This window comes from Megalobrama amblycephala, linkage group LG6 (genome assembly GCF_018812025.1).
Source record: "Megalobrama amblycephala isolate DHTTF-2021 linkage group LG6, ASM1881202v1, whole genome shotgun sequence".
Lineage (NCBI taxonomy): Eukaryota > Metazoa > Chordata > Actinopteri > Cypriniformes > Xenocyprididae > Megalobrama > Megalobrama amblycephala.
In genome coordinates, this window is record NC_063049.1 from 40682408 (window position 1) to 40702917 (window position 20510).

At 34.1% G+C, this 20510-nt stretch overlaps 2 protein-coding genes across 3 annotated transcripts; one reads left to right on the forward strand and one right to left on the reverse strand.

Moving 5' to 3' along the window:
* The first annotated feature begins 341 nt into the window (after positions 1-341).
* Positions 342-5336, forward strand: spc25 (SPC25 component of NDC80 kinetochore complex). 2 transcript variants are annotated; one of them, XM_048194629.1, is made up of 7 exons: positions 342-487; positions 785-947; positions 2733-2798; positions 2899-3045; positions 3401-3505; positions 3861-3959; positions 5022-5336. In XM_048194629.1, exons 2-7 carry the CDS (start codon positions 791-793, stop codon positions 5156-5158), a joined length of 711 nt encoding a protein of 236 aa, XP_048050586.1. In that variant the 5' UTR covers positions 342-487; positions 785-790; the 3' UTR covers positions 5159-5336. The 2 variants fall into 2 exon arrangements, with proteins under 2 accessions (XP_048050586.1, XP_048050585.1); XM_048194628.1 differs by having other exon boundaries at positions 436-584.
* Positions 5233-19933, reverse strand: nostrin (nitric oxide synthase trafficking). The gene is made up of 16 exons (XM_048194627.1): positions 15314-19933; positions 13601-13686; positions 13290-13373; positions 12284-12346; positions 12120-12201; positions 11969-12031; positions 11745-11843; positions 11528-11653; positions 11348-11446; positions 9641-9766; positions 9442-9550; positions 7811-7899; positions 7503-7628; positions 6242-6464; positions 6079-6162; positions 5233-6002 (listed from the first exon to the last, which is right to left on the reverse strand). Exons 1-16 carry the CDS (start codon positions 15338-15340, stop codon positions 5866-5868), a joined length of 1623 nt encoding a protein of 540 aa, XP_048050584.1. The 5' UTR covers positions 15341-19933; the 3' UTR covers positions 5233-5865.
* Positions 19934-20510: the final 577 nt, after the last annotated feature.

A 20510-nucleotide genomic window follows, 5' to 3' on the forward strand; every position in this document is an offset into this window, starting at 1 on the left:
CAACAAACTCCCCTGTCCACCAGAGGGAGGTGTAGTATGTTGATATATACAATTAATATGGCAATTTGTGATCACAAATACAATTATAAGCCAGACATTAAAATTATACTTCCTACTATTTAAAAAGTGTATTGTTTTCCTGTTCCTGATGAGATATTTGTAATGCTAAAAATGTAGAATTTAAATGCAGAACTAGCACTAGATGGCGAAGCATTAATACAGAATTAAGTGGAAATATACGACCGCAGATAAGATATAACTACTAAAAACGTAGCATTTTTAGGGAAAATAAAATGCGTACTTCATAACTTATTATGTATACCGTGAGCAGTTTAACATTTAAACAAAAGTAATTTCATGCCGCTATTTTGTAGTAATGACGACACGTTTATCTGACGCCATTTCCTGTGTAACTGCTGACAGATCAGGCGCCGATTTTTGAAAACAAGAAGAATAAATTTGCGTTTATTTTCTTTCAATAAAACGGGTGAGTGATTTATATGTACTTTACGACTATCAAAAGAACATTTAACCAATATTATCTAAGTTTCAGCGCATATAAATGAAGAAAAAAGATTAAAATGGTAACGCTCTAAAGATTTACGTTACATGTAAAAATAACCTCTTAACCTCTTGACCGTCTGCTAATGAGATATTATATATGATTATACTATGTTATTGTCGAATAGAGTAGGCAGACGGTATGTAATATGGAGTAAACATCTGAACGTGAGCAGACTGCGGTTGTAATAACAGTCATTGTGTTGTTTGGATGATCCTGCAGCTCATCATGGCCTCTATCAGAGACTATAATGTAGTGGAGCAGTTCAACAGCAGACTGGAGGAGATCAGGACCAAACTGCTGGATCAGGCCATGGGAGAGGTGCTCAATGACACGGCTGCAGAGCTCTGTCAAGAGCACAGGCACTACATGAAGTCTGTCTTGGGTGAGAGACTCACAGGATTGTTTTGTGGTTGCCATTGGATGTGCATTAAAGTGGATGGACATGTAAGATGAATTATCTAGCATTATGATCCATCTACATTAAAAATAGTCTGGGTGATATGGCAGAAAAAATATTGTGGTACATTTAGCCCTTGAAATGTTTGTATTTACTCTGAATGTCTTATCTTTATCAAATGAGAAAACTTTTTTGTGAAAACTGATTCAAAGAAATGTGAATAGGCAAATAAAAGTGCATAAAAAGCTTAATTATATATATTTGGAACAACAAGAACTGATGAATTTTTCCAAATTAGACCAAGAACATGCATTAAACATAGACGCAAACTCCACACTTTTCAGTGAGAACTCACCTTTTTGAGATCAAAATGGGTCACCCATGGGATTTGCATAGATCCAATGAGAAAGTGTTTTTATGGAGGTTGTTAAGGGTAAATAACTGGTTGCTTCAATAAGTACTGTACAGTGTTTCCTTTACTCTTTACTTTAAAAACTATGTCTATAATGGGTAATATTTTATGTATCTGAGATATAGTAAACAGTATTGCCATCTAATCAGCCAATATTGTCACTTTGTCTTTTATAACATGAAATTTTAACCAAATGTTGATTTTGAAATTTTTTTCGTGAAAAATTAGTTTTGGACATATAGGGTAATACAAAATAAATGAAAAATCCCTTAAAGTAACTACAACTGAGCATGTAAAGCAAATAAAATCAGTGCGCAGCATAGCATGCCCCTGCCTCGCGCAATGTTCTCACCTTTTTCCCCCCTTACCTGTTTGCATCCCTGATTAAAGGGTTAGTTCATCCAAAAATGAAAATAATGTCATTTATTACTCACCCTCATGTCGTTCCACACCCGTAAGACCTTCGTTAATCTTCGGAACACAAATTAAGATATTTTTGATGAAATCCGATGGCTCAGTGAGGTCTGCATAGCCAGCAATGCCATTCAGACTCTCAAGGTCCATTAATGTACTAAAAACATATTTAAATCAGTTCATGTGAGTTCAGTGGTTCAATATTAGAATTATAAAGCGACAAGAATACTTTTTATGAGCCAAAAAAAAACAAAATAACGATTTCATCAAAAAATATCTTAATTTGCGTTCAGAAGATTAACGAAGGTCTTACGGGTGTGGAACGACATGAGGGTGAGTAATAAATGACAGAATTTTCATTTTTGGGTGAACTAACCCTTTAATATAAACAGGGTCAAATTGGTTGGTTTTAACCCTAAGCATACTATATCATATATATGAATTTCTAAGGCCTCTAAATTACCAATATAATCTAAACTTTGATAAAAAAAAATGTTTTGCACACAATCTACTACAAAGCTTCTGTCATCTGATTGATAGTTTATACATTTTTCTTTTAGCACGTAAAAGGCCTTTTAGTATAATTGTAAAAACATCCACCTTCAGGTCACAATTCATGTCTTTGTACTGTGAAATCATAAAATAAATGTAAAAATAACATTTATATTGTTAATATTTCAAGATGAACATTTACTGGACTGAAACAACTTAAGTTTACTTGATCATCCATATGAAAAATCATGTTAAAATCAAAGGCTTTTCATCTCAATTATCATTGTATTGCATTGCATTATATGTTTTGCCCCTCAAAATTAAAACTACAGAGCTTTGGTCATAAAACTAAGCACTTAAATATCATATATTTATATATTTCATATTTCAAATGGCCCAGGACTATTTATAAGTGCTTATACATCATTTTTATTTATTTTTTTCCTACACAGATACTTGCTTTAAGAAATGCAAGGAGGATGAAACCATGTTTGACATGATACATGTTTACAAACAAGGTAAGATTTTGACTGGCACAATAGTTTGACACTTTAATATACATGCCATCTGCAATGGGCAGTTGGACAGAATGACCACTATGAAATTTTTTTTAATTAGATTTGAAGGAGAAAACATCTTCACTGAAAAAGAAGAGTGCTGAACATCTTGAGGTTGTGTCAGAGATTGAAGACAAGGAGCATCACAAAGCACTCTTATTTCAGAGAATTGAGAAGCTCAAGAAGGATCAGGCCAGAAACAGGGAATGTGTGTAGACCTCTCTTTCCTCTCATGTGCTGTCATAGCCTTTATGTGTTGATGTGTAACGGAGAGAGAGTTATCCGGTCATTACAGATGAGCGATTCATGAACACTTTCTGAATCATTCTAACAAATAATTGCACAGAAGCACTTAATTTGTGAATCATTTACTAAGAATATATTTGAATGGCATGCACGTTATATGCCCATTAAAACAATTAGAAACGAGCTCTATTTGTTCATAAATGTTTCCATATGAAGTCTTCATTTCCTGCATATGACTGTTAGGCGACAGACAGTCACAACAGACAGAGCTTTATTATTGCTGATGTCATCAATGCTTTTTTTATGCATTTTTATAGTGATTCAGTCACAAAACAAAGCCAACAAAGACAGACTGAAGAAGCTGAACAAATGTAAAGACGTCTTTCAGAAACACCTCAGTCTTGAGATCAGAAAAATCCAAGGTAAAGTTTTTGTGCTTAACTATAGCATGACTTGAGTATGAAGTTGTTTTTTTCTTTCATTATGCATTAAAAACATCATTCGAATAGAGTGAGATACAAAAGTCTGAGAGTACATTGAAAATCTATGACTTTTTTCAATTTAAACCTGGACATTTTAGGATTTTGAAGTTTAAGGATTTTGAATTTAATCAAATGTAAGCATTTTCAATTGAACTTTTTCACTCAAATTGTTGTTGTTGTTGATAATATAATTGGTAATGCAATTGTATATTTTAGAATAATTGCATTTTTAATAATCGTCTCATACTTGGATGTAAGGTTTGATCATTTATCATCAACATCTGTTGATTTGAAGGTGAGAAGCTGCAGTTTGTCTTCAGGAACATCAGTCGTAAAGATCCAGACATGGTCCATACGTTCCTCCTCCAGCTTGATGCAGAGGGCGTTTACCACAGTAAGTATTCATTTTCTGAGACTGATCTCTTTACTATCTTTTAACGTTAAAACGAGTAGTTACCATAAAGAAATCAATTATTGTTAAATGAAATTTTCCTCCTGTATGTGATTAGGCCCCAGCATTGGTTTATACTGATAAAAGTATATATTTATTTTATTATTTAATGAGGTAATTTAATTATTGCATAAATAAAACTTAAATGTTTTTGATGAATTTGAGATTTTTTAAATGTTTTTGAAACATTTAAAAATGCTCACTTAGGCTGCATTTATTTGATCAAAAATACAGTAAAAACTATTGTGAAATATTACTACAATTTAAAAACATTACAATTCAAAATCATTCTAACATGCTGATTTGCTGCTTAAGAAACATTTCCTATTAATTTCTGTTATTAATTGTTCACCCTCATGTCGTTCCAAACCCATAAGATATTCATGCATCTTTGGAACAAAAATGAAGATCTTTTTGATGAAATTTGAGCCATTTCTGTGCCTCCATTGACAGCCTACACAACTACCACTTTCAAGCCCCAGAAAGGTAGTAAAGACATCATTAAAGTAATCCATGTGACTCCAGTAGTTTAACCTCACTTTTAACCTCACGAGTGCTTTGTTTGTACAAAAAAGGTTTTTTTTACCACTTTATTTCACACAACAACATCTGCTTTTGCGTCAACACAACACGCATGTGTCCTGGTGCTCTTGTGAATGCGTGATAATTAATATTTTGTAAATAAAGTGGTAAATTAAAAATATCTTCATTTGTGTTCCAAAGATGAAAGAAGGTCTTACGGGTGTGAAACCACATGAGGGTGAGTGATTAATGACAGAAATTTCATTTTTGGGTGAACTAACCCTTTAATATTTTTGTGGCAACCGATTTGTAACAATATAAACGTCTATACTGTCAATTTTGATAAATGTAATGCATCCTTGCTGAGTAAAAGTTTAATTTCTTTAAAAAAAAAATCCTACTTAGCCCAAACTTTTTAAACGTTAGTGTATAATGACTGACAAAACTAAGTACTGAATAACATGATTATATTTTTCCCCTTAGTCATCTCTTGTGACCCTCCACTGGAGAAAATGGCACATCTAGAACACAGACTGCAGGAGACCAACAACTTTTCTGCCTTTCTCGCTAATGTCCGGAGAGAGTTTGTGGCGCTTCACAGTGGTGCAAAGATGGCCTGACTGATGAACCGAAGCTAATGGATCATTTCAGATCCATTTGAAACGGTCAGAGACCCAGACACCATATTTGTAGATATCATTAGCAAGTACATCAAGCTTTTATTTACCTTTTACATATTTTGTACATTCATTTATTGGCTTGTAATTTTAACAATAAACGAGAAACAATCTTTAAAAAGTGCTTTGAAATTTCTTAATTTAGTTATACTACAGTGACAGGAAGTTCTAAACCATTGTAGTTTATTAATTACTGTGCTGTCAAAATCACAAATGAAATCTATTTTTTTTTCACTATACAATATATTTAGATAAAAGGTTCTATAGCCACACACTTGCATTTAACTGATAGGCTTCCCATGGTCATGAAAAACCTGAAAACATGACCTTTTATAATTTTACTTTCAAGACTTTATGGGAATTTTTGTAGTAAATACATTTATGCTCTGCTCTAAAATATTTAATCGGCTAGATATTGCTCTTGTGCCCTGTAACTACTCACAAGATGTAGTACTGTATGATTTGTGAGTGAATCGTTCAGTGTTGAAATAATTCATTTAAATGATTTTCAAAAGTACGTTTTTCTTTAATCACATGGAAAGGTCATGTGAAGTAATTAATTTAAAGTGGGTTTAACCCTACAGCATGAGTAAATCATAATTTAGTGGCACTGAGGTCAGTGACCTTTTTCTTCACATGCTCTTTCGAAGCTAAGCTTCAGATGACTTCATCGCAGTAAAAACAGGCAGCTCTTCGACGTATGTGGAAGGGAAATGTCCTCTCTGTCCGTTCAGCTCACCGAACCACCAGCCCGTGTCTTCCTTCTGAAAGATATCTAGTACGTCTCCTGCCAGATTGAAGAGGGAGAGTCAACAGAAAGCAGGTGCTGAGGGATGATGTATTAAGATGAACTACCATATTACCTTCATTAATGTTTAACTCGTCCTCTCTTTCTGACGTAAAGCTGTATAAAGCCTTGCATCTGCCGATAGAGCAGAATTCTGCACCTGTTTTATTAAATCAGTTTGTGTGTTAAGAAAATTCTTGAATGGAAGAGAAGATAAACACATGTGGCTCGCTGTTCACCTTTATCCTCTTCAGATTCAGTCACGCATCCATTAACCGGACCACTCTGTTGGTCATCGACTTTGGTCGTCTCATTCGAGGGCTCTTTGCTTGTCATATCAGGGCTTTGGTTGGTCACTGCACTTTTATTGATCATGGCGGTCCTCATGGACTGACGGGATCTGAACGGAGTCTTTTTGATCCTCATAGGTCGGGAAAGCTGCACTACGCTGTGCTCACAGTCCTGGAGCAAAACCAGAGAAAGGATTTGAACAAGAACATGAAACCTTTTTTTTTTTTTTTTTTTTTGTCTAAACCTTGTTTATTAAAATTGTGATACTGTCTCTCTCCACCCTGCAGCCTTGGGGAAGCCATATATTACAGTCAACAAACTGTAGGCCGTTTAAAAGCAACAGCAAAAACAAAATATTATGCTAAACTAGTGCTGACCTACTTTCTCAATTAACCCACTTATGTTTATCACTTGCATGTTTAATGGTGGTTTTACATAATATACCGAATCGGCCAAGGATGATTTAAGAGTTTCTTTTGACACTCGATTTTCACATAAATCTATAAAAAAAAACATATTTGAGTATTTTGTTTAAGAAATTTCTTCTTAAAATTCTGTTCTATTATCAGTCCCCCAGTACCTACACAGACTCCCCGGTTTTTTGTTCAACTTTTCCCACAAGATTGCACTTAAAATGCATATTAATAATAGTTTTACTAAAATTCTGTGTTATTTTATTATCATTGCAGGGTTTTTGCATGTCTCAAAAAGTCTTAATTCACTCTTACACAAATTAAGGCCTTAAAAAATCTTAAATCAGAGAAGAAAGTCTGAAATTTATAAATTTATTGCATTAAAAGTTGCATGCATTGCAGAAAATCTATATCTTTCTCAGTATTTTTGTCCAGTTTTGCAATACAAATATCTAAACATCTTTGATGCATTTACTTGAGATGCAAATATAAAATTAAGTCTTGAAAAATTGAACAAAATGAATTGTTTATGCTTAAAAGAAGAACAAATATCTTTCAATGAGTTATGAAAACCTCCCTTTGAATTAAGTTGATATGTATATTTATATGTATACTGAGTTCCATACATATACGTGCAAGTGTGTTTGACATATATGGACCATGTTTTCGGACCCCGTTCAAGGGGGCGCTGTCGATCCCCCTGCCACGCCCGGGTACAAGCTTCCAATAGGGTCCTCACACCATCGGTACTCGGGCCCTAATAATGCTTCTATAACTAAACATGTTTAAAACTCACCTTTTCTTTCCATTTAGTAATGCTGTCAGTGAATCGATGTCTTGATCTGGGTTTTCCCTCTAACTCCGCCAGACTCTGAGTCAGTTTGCAGTGCGTCGCCTCTAAAAGGTCCAGTTTGAGGATGGCCTACAGAGAGAGAGATCAGTCAGTGTTTGGTTTGTTGAATACCACATTTTTGATAAAATATACATACAGCAGGGTTAAAAAGTCTGAATGAAAATTTCATTAAATCCTGTTTTGTTTTTTGGGAAACATTTGAAGTATACTTAAAATTTAGCAGAACATTAGAATAGAAAGTAAGATCTCACCTCGTCCAGCAACTGTTCTGTTTCCTCCAGGTTTTTTTGATTTGAGAAGTTTGGCTGTTCTGTGTATACTTTCACCATTTTCTCTAAACCTGAAAACCAGATTTATGTGTCAGCGTTGAGCTAGATGTCATATAATGTGAACAATATAACAGGACAGAACCACCTAATAAGATCTCTGAGGAATAAACCAGTTCTATTTAAAGGGGTCTTATCACACTTTTTTAAAATTCAGTTCCCTGAGGTCCTCTTCTAAAGTAGTGTGTCTGCAGTTTTCTTATCATTTGTTCTTCTGATGATATTTAGGAACAGTATCCTGTTTCTTCCTTATTATCTCAGTTTCTAAATACCAAACAAGTGACACTGACATGTTAGAAAATAACAGAAGTTCCACAGCTTAGTTTCAATAAATGTATTCTTTTCACTGGGGAGGCTGCTTTAAGTTGTTTTAAGTTGATTCAAAGATTTGTTTTAAAGGGTTAGTTCACCCAAAAATGAAAATGATGTCCTTAATAACTCACCCTCATGTCGTTCCAAACCCGTAAGACCTCCGTTCATCTTCGGAACACAAATTAAGATATTTTAGATTTAGTCCGAGAGCTTTCTGTCCCTCCATTCATAATGTATGTACGGTATACTGTCCATGTTCAGAAAGCTAATACAAACATCATCAAAGTAGTCCATGTGACATCAGTGGGTTAGTTAAAAGTTATTGAAGCATCGAAAATACATTTTGGTCCAAAAATAACAAAAACTACGACTTTATTCAGCATTGTATTCTCTTCCGGGTCTGTTGTCAATCCGGGTTCACGACTCCGCAGTGACGCTGATGACGTGTTATCCGGTGCGCCCGAGCTTCGTTTACAGTCTGAGGGAGACGCACGCTGTATTCAAGCTATTCTACATTGTTTGTATTTTGGTATTGCTATATTTTTTAAAATGGTGCATAAGTGTGCATGTCGCGGATGTCCTAATCGGCAAAAACAATGACGCTAAAGTGCATTACCAACGCCGACAGATGAAAGGATTCAATGGAATCAATTCAATGGAAAGGATTCCGGAAGAGAAGACAATGCTGAATAAAGTCGTAGTTTTTGTTATTTTTGGACCAAAATGTATTGTCGATGCTTCAAAAACTTCTAACTAACCCACTGATGTCACATGGACTACTTTGATGATGTTTTTATTACCTTTCTGGACATGGACAGTATACCGTACAAACATTTAAAATATCTATCTATCTAAAATATCTTAAACTGTGTTCCGAAGATGAACGGAGGTCTTACGGGTGTGGAACGGCATGAGGGTGAGTCATTAATGACATCATTTTCATTTTTGGGTGAACTAACCCTTTAAGTAGATTCAAAGATTTGTTTTAAGTTGATTCAAGATGCTGATAAGACTAATAAAGATATTCAGTGAAACTGAAAACGATTAATAATTGTGCACATTTTACAATGTGACCTTTTAAATGTATAGTTTTAAGGTAAAAATGGAAAATTAAATTAAGAAAATGCAGTCAATGCAGGATATTGAAGTTATTGATGCTCTTAAAATTTTTTATTAGCACCCCCTCTGAATTGTTAAGCCAAGAAAGAAATCCCATGAACCGCCACTGCCCACAAGATCTAAACCTTCTCTGTCGCTTTTTGTTTTTGTGATGCAGTCCTCTAGACGCTGAAGTTTAGTCCTGATGCCATCTTTCCTTCTGTCTTTCCCCATGACTGTTTTTCCTTCTTCCTCCTGCACAAACACACACACACAAAAAACAAAATAACCTATTTCATTTAAATTCCTTCCACATGAATTAGTGTTGTAAACTCAAAGACTTACAAAGTAGTCAGCCATGAGTAATTCAGCTTTGTTCTCGTCCACTGTAGCACTGACATCCTCAACCAGTGATTGAATGTCTTTCTCTACATCAACCCTCCGTACGGCCTGCTCGATCTGTTTGTGACTCTGCCACCAAAAAACAAAACAAATGAAAAAACTGAAAAAGCTAATCAATCACACTGACCTAAAAGCCAGTTTAACCACTTCAAGAAAATCTATACAAAGACGTAATTGCTAGTTTTAAATGAAAGTTTACTTCACTTTAGCAATTTTTGTTCACATTATATGGAAAATGCTTAAAATGTTGCCTGTTTGAATTGAATTAAAACAAAAAAAATATTGCAAGAATTCAAGGGGAAAGAAATATGGGTAACACTTTACAATAATGTTTCATTCGTTAACTACATGAACTAACAATGAACAATACTTCTACTTTATTAATCTTAGTTAATGTTAATCTCAGCATTTACTAATAGGCTACATTTTTAAAATCAAAAGTTATCTGTTAGCATTGCTTAATGCACTGTGAACTAAAATGAATATTTGTATTAACTAACATTAAGGTTAATAAATGCAGTGAAAACATATTGTTCATTGTTCGTGTTAGTTAATGCATTAATGTTAACAAATGGGCCTTACTGTAAATATGTAATATGTAATTTATACAGTCAAACCAAAAATTATTCAGACATTTTTGATATATTTTCACTAGTGGGTGCAGGACACTATAGTTCATTTATGTAAGTGAGGATAGCAAAATAAAGTAAACTGTGACATATTATACCCAAAAATTCTTCATACATTGGACTACCAGTAAAATCGATAAAAATTTGGAACCGAAAATTTGACACTTTGACCTGACCATGTTTTGCTTAAGTGTTATCTGTAACACCTTATTTCAGGGTCTTTTAACTAGTTGCTTATTAGCATGCATATTACTAGAATATTGCTATTTATTAGTACTTATTAAGCACATATTAATGACTTATTCTGCATGACCTTATTCTACATTCTTAATCCCAATACCCAATACATGAACTTAACAACTAACTTACTAACTATTAATAAGCAGCAAATTAGGAGTTTATTGAGGGAAAAGTTATAGTTAATAGTTTATATGTGTTCCCTATACTAAAGTGTTACCATATTTTTATATTGTAATAATTTCACAGTTACTCTCCAAATTAATGCAGAAACAACTTAAAGACAGTAAATATTTGTTTAATGGCATCTTTTTATGAATGAAGGCCAGTATGACTGATACTAATACTGCTACTGACGTCTCTATGAAATTGATTTTTTTAAACATTAATTATAGACATTCAACATTACAGTATAACTAAAAGCTATCAATTTCAACATTTATTAGGCTTTAAAAAACTTTTAATTTAAGTGAACTTAAAACAATCTTCACAATAAACTCATTATAATAAATGTCATATTTACCTGTCTAACAGGTAGGTAATATACAGAAATTGAATAAACACTTTCCAGTCTTCACTGCATAAATGATAAATTAAATATAGATTAATCCTTATATATATATTGTAAAAGGAAGTGTGGACATTTTGTGGTACTGTATGGCAACAGTAAATTAAATGTTTTTGAATGTATTGAATAGTATTTAATCCAGTTCCATTTCAATTCAAATTTACACCCATGAATTCAAAGGCAGAATCTAAAAATCAGAATTGTTCAGTTGCTCACGTGAATGACGGTCTGTGCGTAGACAGTCATGAAGAGGCTGTACTTGTCCAGGGCGTTGGACAGAGTCTCTATTCTTTGCTTCTCGAGCTCCTGAACGATCTGAAATGCAGCACTGAATCAGTCAAAACGCAACGGCTTCAGAGAGGATAAAAATATAAAGATGTGGAAAACAGCCTGAACCTGGTAGCAGGTTTTCAGTGTGTTCTCCAGCTTCAGTCGGATGTGGTGACCCTCCACGTTGGTGTTGAAATATTCCTCATCAACTCTGGCCTGAAGCTCTGCTGATTTAGTCAATCTATTAAACATCTGGGCAGAAATGAACGCCATTAGTTTTGTCTTTTGTCACAAACATAACTGTGTTAGTTGCTTTCCCCAGTCAATGAACAATCACAAATACCTTCTGCTTTTCTTTCTCCGTAGAGATTTGCTTATTTTTCTCCACAAAGCTGAAGAGAGCTTCATGTTCTCTCGTCAACCCAATCAGCTTCTTCTTCAGCTGTAGAAACACATTTCTGTTCAAAACTTATTCTCCTTATGGCAAAACAAAAGTGCTTCTGAATTCCTTTTTATTGGGTTGTTTGAATTGATCCCTCAGAATCAGAAAAACACTTATTTTCTTACCTTAATTTGCTCACTCCAGTTTGTAAGAACAAGCTTTCCAGACTTTTCAACAGCATTGTCGAGCTGTGTACAAACAAGACATAATGTAAACATGCTGCTGTAAATCCTAACATGTTGCATGCATATGTTGCATAAACATTCAGTGATATACCGGTCTTTTTCTTTTGCTGTGTTCATCTAGGATTTGACGGATTTCCTGAATAGCATCTTGGTTGAGAGCATTTCCCAGTATGCTGAAAGAATAAGCCCAATATAAATACATAACACCAACCCACATGAATAATAAAAAGAGCCTCATCCAGTGTAGTGTCATACCGGTGGGCATCTGCTGAGGCGTACATTTCATCTGATATGAAGGACCACGCGCGATATGTGGAGCTTTGAAGAGGAAAAACTGTCAATGAGTTTGCAAGGAAAGTGCATCAAATATTAACCTGCACTGCTGACGCAGTCAACATGACATTACACTGCAAAAAATCCTGTTCTTAAGTGGAGTATTTTTCTATTATTTTCCAGGTACACTATCTAAAAGGCTAAAATTGACATGAAAAGCAACAATACATAAGATATTAAGTCTTGTTTTTAACATGTTTATACTTAAAACATGGAAAAAATCTGCCAGTGCAAGACAAAATAACTCGTATTAAAGATACATTCTCTGAAAACTAGATTTAATATCTTCTAATGTTTTGCTTCACAAGTTATTTGTTTCAAGGATTTTAAGATATTTTCACTTGTTAAAAATATAATTAAAAACCTATAAAGAATTTTTTTTTTGTAGTGTACTGGCATTTTCTATAAATAGTGTCTTAAAATAAATTAAAAGTACAAATATTTGATGTATCAAACAAAATATTATCCTAGCAAAAAATTACTGTATATATACAGACAAATAAATGAAATGTAGCAATATTAAAACATGACAACTAAGTAGATAAAATTATATATATATAATATTATATAAAATGTATAAAAATATATACAAATAATAAAAAATTAAATTTTTATACATTTTATATATTAAAATTATTTTATATATATAAAATGTAATAAAAATAAAATTATATACATGTATTTTTATAATTTATACAATATTTATACATTATATAATGTATAAAATTTGAATTATAAATGCTAAATTATATATATATTTTTACCTACTTAGTTTACATGTTTTAAAAACCACACAAATCAAGGTTTTAAAAGTGAATTTAATTTGGGACATTGGTTATGAAAGCCGCCCTGTTTTGTACCCTGTTCATGTGAAGAGATAACTAAATCACACAGTAACTCGGGGTTAGATGGAGACGTGCTCACTCACTTATCACTCATCTCTTTCGAGACTTTAAGGAGTTTCCCTGCGATCTTCTGAAGTCCTTTTGAATAGCTGATCTCCAGTTCAGATCTAAATTCAAAGAAAACAGTGTCAGTTGTATTAGTCCAGCTGAGGCTCCTCAGGTCATTGAGATTCTGCCCTGAACGTTTCAAAGCGCATTTCCAGAAGAACTATTTTATTCTTTTCCATTTCATTCTCTTCTCCAGAGAATGGAAAGTTGAGTATCTTTGATCTAGTCTTAAGAGGTCAAGTACTACAGAAAACTTGTGAGAAGAAAAGCAGAGTTCGAATGTTACCTTTGTTGAAACACGGCCAAGAGCTCTTTGCAGAAATACTCGCCATTCTTAGAGATTCTCTTTAGGTCCTGATACAGCAGATTATACTGAAACAAATTATACAGCTTAATGAAGCAGTAAACCACAAGTCTGTCTTTCTGTCTATCTATCTATTGATCTATCTATCAATCTATTGATGTATCGCTCTATGGATGTAATGTCTATTGATCTATCGGTCTATGCATCTATCGATGTAATGATCTATTGGTCTATCGATGTAACGTATATTGATCTATCGGTCTATCTATCGATGTAACGATCTATTGGTCTATCGATGTAACGTATATTGATCTATTGGTCTATCTATCGATGTAACGATCTATTGGTCTATCGATGTATCTGTCTATCGATGTAACAGTCGTAACGGTCTATCGATATAACGATCTATTGGTCTATCGATGTATCTGTCTATCGATGTAACAGTCGTAACGGTCTAACGTCTATCGATGTAACGTTGTAACGATCTATCGATCTAACAATGTATCTCTGGGTCTATTTATCGCTCTATCGATGTATCTGTCAATGTATCGGTCTATCGTATCTATCTGCCTATCTGTGTATCTATCTGTATCGGCCTATCGATGTATCTATCAATGTAATGATGCAACGGTCTATCTATCGATGTATCTGTCTATCGATGTAACAGTCGTAACGGTCTATCGATGTAACGGTCTATCAATCTATCGATGTATCTCTAGGTCTATCTATCAGTCTATCTATCGGTCTATTGATGTATCTATCGGTCTATTGATGTATCTATCGGCCTAATGTATCTATCGGTCTATCGATGTATCTATCTGCCTATCTGTGTATCTGTCTGTATCGGTCTATCGATGTAACGATGCAACGGTCTATCTATCGATGTATCAGTCTATTGATGTATCAGTTTATCAATGTATCTATCAATCTATCGATGTATCAGTCTGTTACTTTTGTATTATTTATATATAGTATTTATTAATATGAATTTGAATTAGATTTTTTTTTATATTTTCAGTTTTATTTTTAATTTAATTGTAATAGTTTGTTTTTCTTAATTCTTAATTTTTCATTTTTTTCCAATTATTTTTATTTCAGTTTTAGCAATTTTAGTACTTCTACAAACATATTTTTTTTTTAATGAGTAATGCCAAGGCAACATTTTAAATTTTCAAAGATTTTTTTTTAATGTTTTTCATAGAACATTTATATTTTATTTCAGCTTTAATTAACAAGAACTATATAACACCGATGTTCAAGAGAACCGTAATGCCATAGCAACCACGCAGTAACTGCCAAGCAACGTCCTGGCAAATCCCTTAGAATGAAAACACCCTAGCAACCAGACAGAACTCCCTAGCAACCACTAGGAACATTGCTGAAACTGCCTCTAGCAACTATACATCAATCATGTTGGTCTGTCTACACCTTCAAACTTAGAGGATTTTAAAAACTTTTTTGTGGAAGTTTTAAGGAAAAACTAACTTGTTACTCTTCTAGTTAATAATAAGCAATTCTTCAGCCAGGTTAGAATGTAAATGTGAGCAAGTCAGAACTGTGTTTGATATAGATTCATCCATTATCAACACTGACCACCTCATCAGAACTCTATTATTTGCTACAGCTGATATCTAGTTAGTAGTTTAACATACAGTATTTGTAAGAGTTAACAGAATGAAACGGGTCTGGACTCACAGTACAGCTGCTCAGCGGGTCCTTCATCTTCACACTGGTCGTACTTTAACTCTGCTGTTCAAACTTTGACCTCTCTCCGCTCCTGAAGAATGCATGCGGAAATCACCTGTGTGCCTGTGCACAAGATTACTGCATCATTAACCCACCATAAAACCAAAGGAGTGGCGTAATGCAGGATCAGTCCTTGCTATAGAAATCAAGTTTTGGCTTGACGTTTGTCTTGTTGCCAAAAGGCAGTATTATAATGTATACGACCAATCAAAAGTCTGGAAACACTTTAGAATAATAGTTAAAATTATGAAATCACACAAATGAAAGTATAAACTCATAAAGATAATGGCTCCAAAAGGGGGAAACATTTTTGGTTCTTTAAAGAACCTTTCAGTGAACAATTCTTAAAATAACCATTTTTATTGTGTAAACAATATTTAAATAATCCAAAGAACTTTTATCACTATAAAGGGAAGGTATCTGTGGAACCTTCCTGTCTTGAATTCGGCCCCGCTCATGGAGAGAACGAGCAGGCACCCCATCCACTCTGTCCCATAAGGGCCATTAGAGGGTATACTGAGAGCTCTGGCCGGTTTTGGCAATCAGAGCAGCTGTTTGTCAGCTTTGGAGGCCACACTATGGCCGCATTTACACTGCAAGTCTTAATGCACAGATCCGATCTTTTGACCATATCCGTTTTTTGGGAGGCGTGCATACATTTCTTTTAAAATTGACTTATATAGGATGTCTCCTTTTTACACTGCACTTGGCGAAATGTACCAAAAATAGCCTATATGACATCACAAATCAATTTCAATGGTACATTGAGCTTAATTTATTGACATAAATTCATATAGAAACCCTTTTAATGCAATAGTTACATCCCTACATAAAAATAATACAAATTTTGTCATTAAAACAAATGCATTCATCAGTGATTGTATATCAAGGGCAGTTGCAAGTTTGTGTGCTTTTTATTTTGTGGTTTCAATGGAACGAATAGGGACTGAAGCGCGCGTCTGTGCACGAGCCGTCGTCACTGACATCAGCGGCAACGAGCACTCAGTGCGATTTCAAGAGCAACACATTTCAACATCAGATCACCTTTTATTTAACACAAACAAATGAAATGAATTATCTACCAGTCAACTAGAGATGTTCCGTTTGTTATAGGTATGTCTGTACCGCGAAATGTTAAAAACCCCTCACTTTTCAATGACGCAGGAGTCGCATTTACAGGGGAATATCCGATCTGTCCGCTTACACTGCAGGCGCAAACGCACGTATCCGATTCATATCTGATTTATAACCACATATGAATGAGGCCTGAAACCGATATGTGAAAATCGGAATCCATGCGCTTCCTGCTTTCACGGTCATGACTCATATCCGATCTGTGCCACATAGGAGGAAAAAATCGGAATTGGGTCACTTGAACCGTGCAGTGTAAATGGGGCCTTAAAGGGCTACCGGTCTCGAAGTAAAGACTCTCTGGATGGATTGTGGATGTAGAGCTTCTCCGATGGTTCTATTTAATGCACATCGTGAATAAACGACAAACATGTAGATTTCTTGTTTTTGATTAATGATATAGAGCTCAGTCTTTTAGTCTGTGCTGTTTTCAGCTGATGCGTGAACAAAACTTCACTTGCGTGTAGCGTGCCTGCCATCCGAAAATCACAATAATCACAATAAACTTGCTTTGTCATTTTTAATATGAAACAAGTTTAAAAATTCTGTCGAATTTATAACGAAATTTAAACAATAAATGTTATTTTGCCGGTCTTTTACACCGTGATAAATCTGTAGCCGAAGCGGATGAACCGGTCATCTCATCTTCTCTTTACTACTAGTTACAGCAGCAAATAAACATGAACATCTGAAGGTATTGAAAAATACAATAGCCTACAACTTACCTAGATGTAACCGCTCAAGTGTTTCAACCACGGAAAGACAATAAAACAGAACAATGTCACATAATGTTACATTTACCTCAGAACTCGGTAGCTAGCAAAAAATAACCCTAGAAAAGAGCATGTTGCTAAATATATGCAGGATTGTATTTTCATTAAATTTTGACTTAACCAGTTAGAGTTAGCTAGCTATGTTTGAGTAAATCTGTCATGAATACTACAGCCGTCGTTTACATGTTTATATTTCACCAACAAATTGGAGTAGAAACATAATTATATTATAAAAATGTTTATATAAAACTGCCTTATGAACAATTTAAATTATTGTGTAACTTTACATTTGATTGTTGATTATTAAATAAATCCTTTCGGTGCATCACTAAAATTCATGAAATGAAGAAGTCTAATAATAATACAATTATACAAAAAATTAAAACGAATTTTTAAAAGGAACCTTGACGCAACCTCCTGCTATTGCTAGAATAACAATTAAATCACAGCAGTGGCACGTTTGCCTGCAAGTTTATAAAATTTATTCCTGCGACTAAAAGAACTAGGCCTGCCTATATATAGCCTATGTCACAAACACTACACATAGGCCTACATCATATAGTCTATATTACGTTTTTAATAATAACATTGAATGCATCGATATAATGATAATTAACTGCATGCAAAATCAGATATTTATACCACTTAAATGAAAATGGGGGAGACGGACAAGTTTTCATACATGCAATTACTGCTGGTAGGAGGGGCCTCACAGATGTGCAGTATGCCACTGCAGACAATATTGGTATTTCGTATTATATTGTATATTTATTTGTCTTGTTATTATGTTTTGTGTAATAATCCTTTGGCAATATTGTATATATACAAAATGCAAGTACTTTAAATTGAAGTACTATAGAATTGAAATTGAGAGAGAGGTACAGGTGTGGCAGATCATCATGCCCATTGTCTGATTGGTCTCCACCCACTCCTCTTTGTGCACCAATCAGAATGCTCGAACCCTCACTGATCACAGCTGCTGTGGTATAAAGGAGGTTTAAAGCTGCTGTGATGCATCATTTGTAGGTTTGACTAAGAAAAACAGAAAAAAAAACTTTTTATGCGTTTTGGTTGTTCAATTAGACAAAAATGGCATTTTGGGGGCCTGAAAATGCAAACGTTTGAAAACGGGTTTCAAAGTGCAAGCTTTTAAAAACTATACCGTTATCACGTACACTACAAAAACGGGAATTTGTGAAAACGACACGCATGCTTATTACATGTTCAGTCTATAGGTGCGTATTTTTTGCGAAGTGGCATCGCCAACTACTGGCCTGGCATGAATAATACAGCGTTTTGTTTTTTTTTCCCTCTCTGCGGTATGGTAATATAATTTTTCCTACTGCTGATCTCTTCTGTGTCTGTTGTTTTTAGTTATATTAAGTTTTATATATATTATTTTGGGTTTTTGGAGCTCTTTAGAGAGTGTTGTATCCCACAACACCTTTAAGAAAAACAGTTTTTATGAGTTATCCTCTTTTCACTTTATTTTCGTCTTGTTTAACCTAATGTGAATGCAGGCTGCAACAGTGCCATATTAAGGATAACTCAATCCAAAAATGCTTTGAAATAAAATGACAAATGATCCCTTACATCTAATCATGAATTATTAGATGTACAGTAATATTAGAGATACAGACACATAAAAGCAGCCAGAAGGGGTTTGGTCTGTCGTGTTTATTTAAAATACATGGCAACATAATTCATTAGTACCGCTGATAATCAGTTTTCCAGCGAAGGCAGAGAATACAGTTGTCTTTTTTTTTTTTTTTTTAATTTAATTCTTCGCCTTTTTGACATCAAATGTAAACCACATAACACAGCAACCTGTCTGCAGTGCAAATAAGATGACGGCTAATTAGCTGTAGCGCTTCTCCAGCTTTAAACAGACAGCAGCAGCAATCTTCCCAACACTGAAAGAAACGGCATTAAAACACTCAAATAAAAAGCTTTAAATAAAGCTCGGCTGAATGATGATCAAATGCATGTGGAAAATGGGAAAAATATTTTTCTAAACTCAAAAAAAGCTAAAAAAGAAAATGGAACAAAAATACAACCAGTGTTTGGTGCCACTTATTAATCAAAGTGCATGTTCACTGTATGTTGGTCTCAAACAGTGTGATGGTTTGATATATTTCATAAACTCATATGTACCTTGTTCTTACTGTGCACATTAATAAAACTAAACCTTATTTATGATGGGCCTGATTATGCACTATTGGAAATATGACTGGGATTCAATGAATATCAAATATAATCATGGGACATTCAATTCTTTACACCTGCTGAATCAATGGTATTGATCATAATCACTTGATAAATAGCCCAATTTCACCATTTCCTTCAATTGAAATCACACTGGAATATTCCTGGAAAAACACAAACACTTTCCAAATGTGCAAGTTTCTTCCTACAACTTTCCTTAAAAGAAGCAGAATCCAATGTTTTTTTTTCGAACACAGGGAAGATTCTTTGATAAAATACTTCCAATAAGTAAGTGTCCCTTTTTTTCAGCATAAAGGGTTTCCATTATTAATGCATCAAAAGTTTGGGGACAGTAAGATTCACAAAGGATGCATTAAATTGATCAAAAGTGACTTTCAAATAAATGCTGTTCTTTTGAACGTTCTATTCATAAAATAATCCTGAAGTAAATGTATCATGGTTTCAATAACAATATTAGGCAGCACAACTGATTTCAGCATTGATAATACTAATGTTTCTTGAGCAGCAAATCATCATATTAGAATGATTTCTGAAGGATCATGTGACACTGAAGACTGGAGTAATGCATCACAGGGATAAATAACACTTTTAAAACATATGACACAAATCAGTTATTTTTAAATAGTACATTTAAACTGTATTTCTGATCAAATAAATGCAGCCTTGGTGAGCAGAAGAGACTAGAGACTTGCCAAAAATCTTGCCAACTCCAAACTTTTGAACATTTGTGAAAATTTGTTTGAAGAAACATGAGTGATTTCTGATAAACCAATAGTTTATAGTGATTCATTTGAACAAATTATAAATTTGAGCAAATTGATTGACTTCAGTAATTCCTCCTATTTAAAACATTGTTACCCCTTTTCCACGAAAATGATGCTGGTACTCGTGTCATAGCCGGTGCTCAGCTGGTTATCTGTGAATGTCTCGACTTTGACATGAGAGCTGAATAATGCAAAATAATGTTACTGCATAACCTTCCCACAAGTGCATTGCTGTGCTTAAAGGAACACTCC

What these genes read in the sequence shown, in the direction of transcription:
- nostrin (XM_048194627.1), bottom strand. Translation starts at nt 15,340, where the DNA reads ATGAAGGACCCGCTGAGCAGCTGTACT. An exon ending in ACAGCAAAAGAAAAAGACCG is followed by an intron (nt 12,032 to 12,119) that starts GTATATCACTGA and finishes GTTTGTACACAG; the next exon opens with CTCGACAATGCTGTTGAAAA. An exon ending in TACTCATGGCTGACTACTTT is followed by an intron (nt 9,551 to 9,640) that starts GTAAGTCTTTGA and finishes GTGTTTGTGCAG; the next exon opens with GAGGAAGAAGGAAAAACAGT.
- spc25 (XM_048194628.1), top strand. An exon ending in TCAGGCCAGAAACAGGGAAT is followed by an intron (nt 3,046 to 3,400) that starts GTGTGTAGACCT and finishes GCATTTTTATAG; the next exon opens with TGATTCAGTCACAAAACAAA. An exon ending in TGCAGAGGGCGTTTACCACA is followed by an intron (nt 3,960 to 5,021) that starts GTAAGTATTCAT and finishes TTTTCCCCTTAG; the next exon opens with TCATCTCTTGTGACCCTCCA.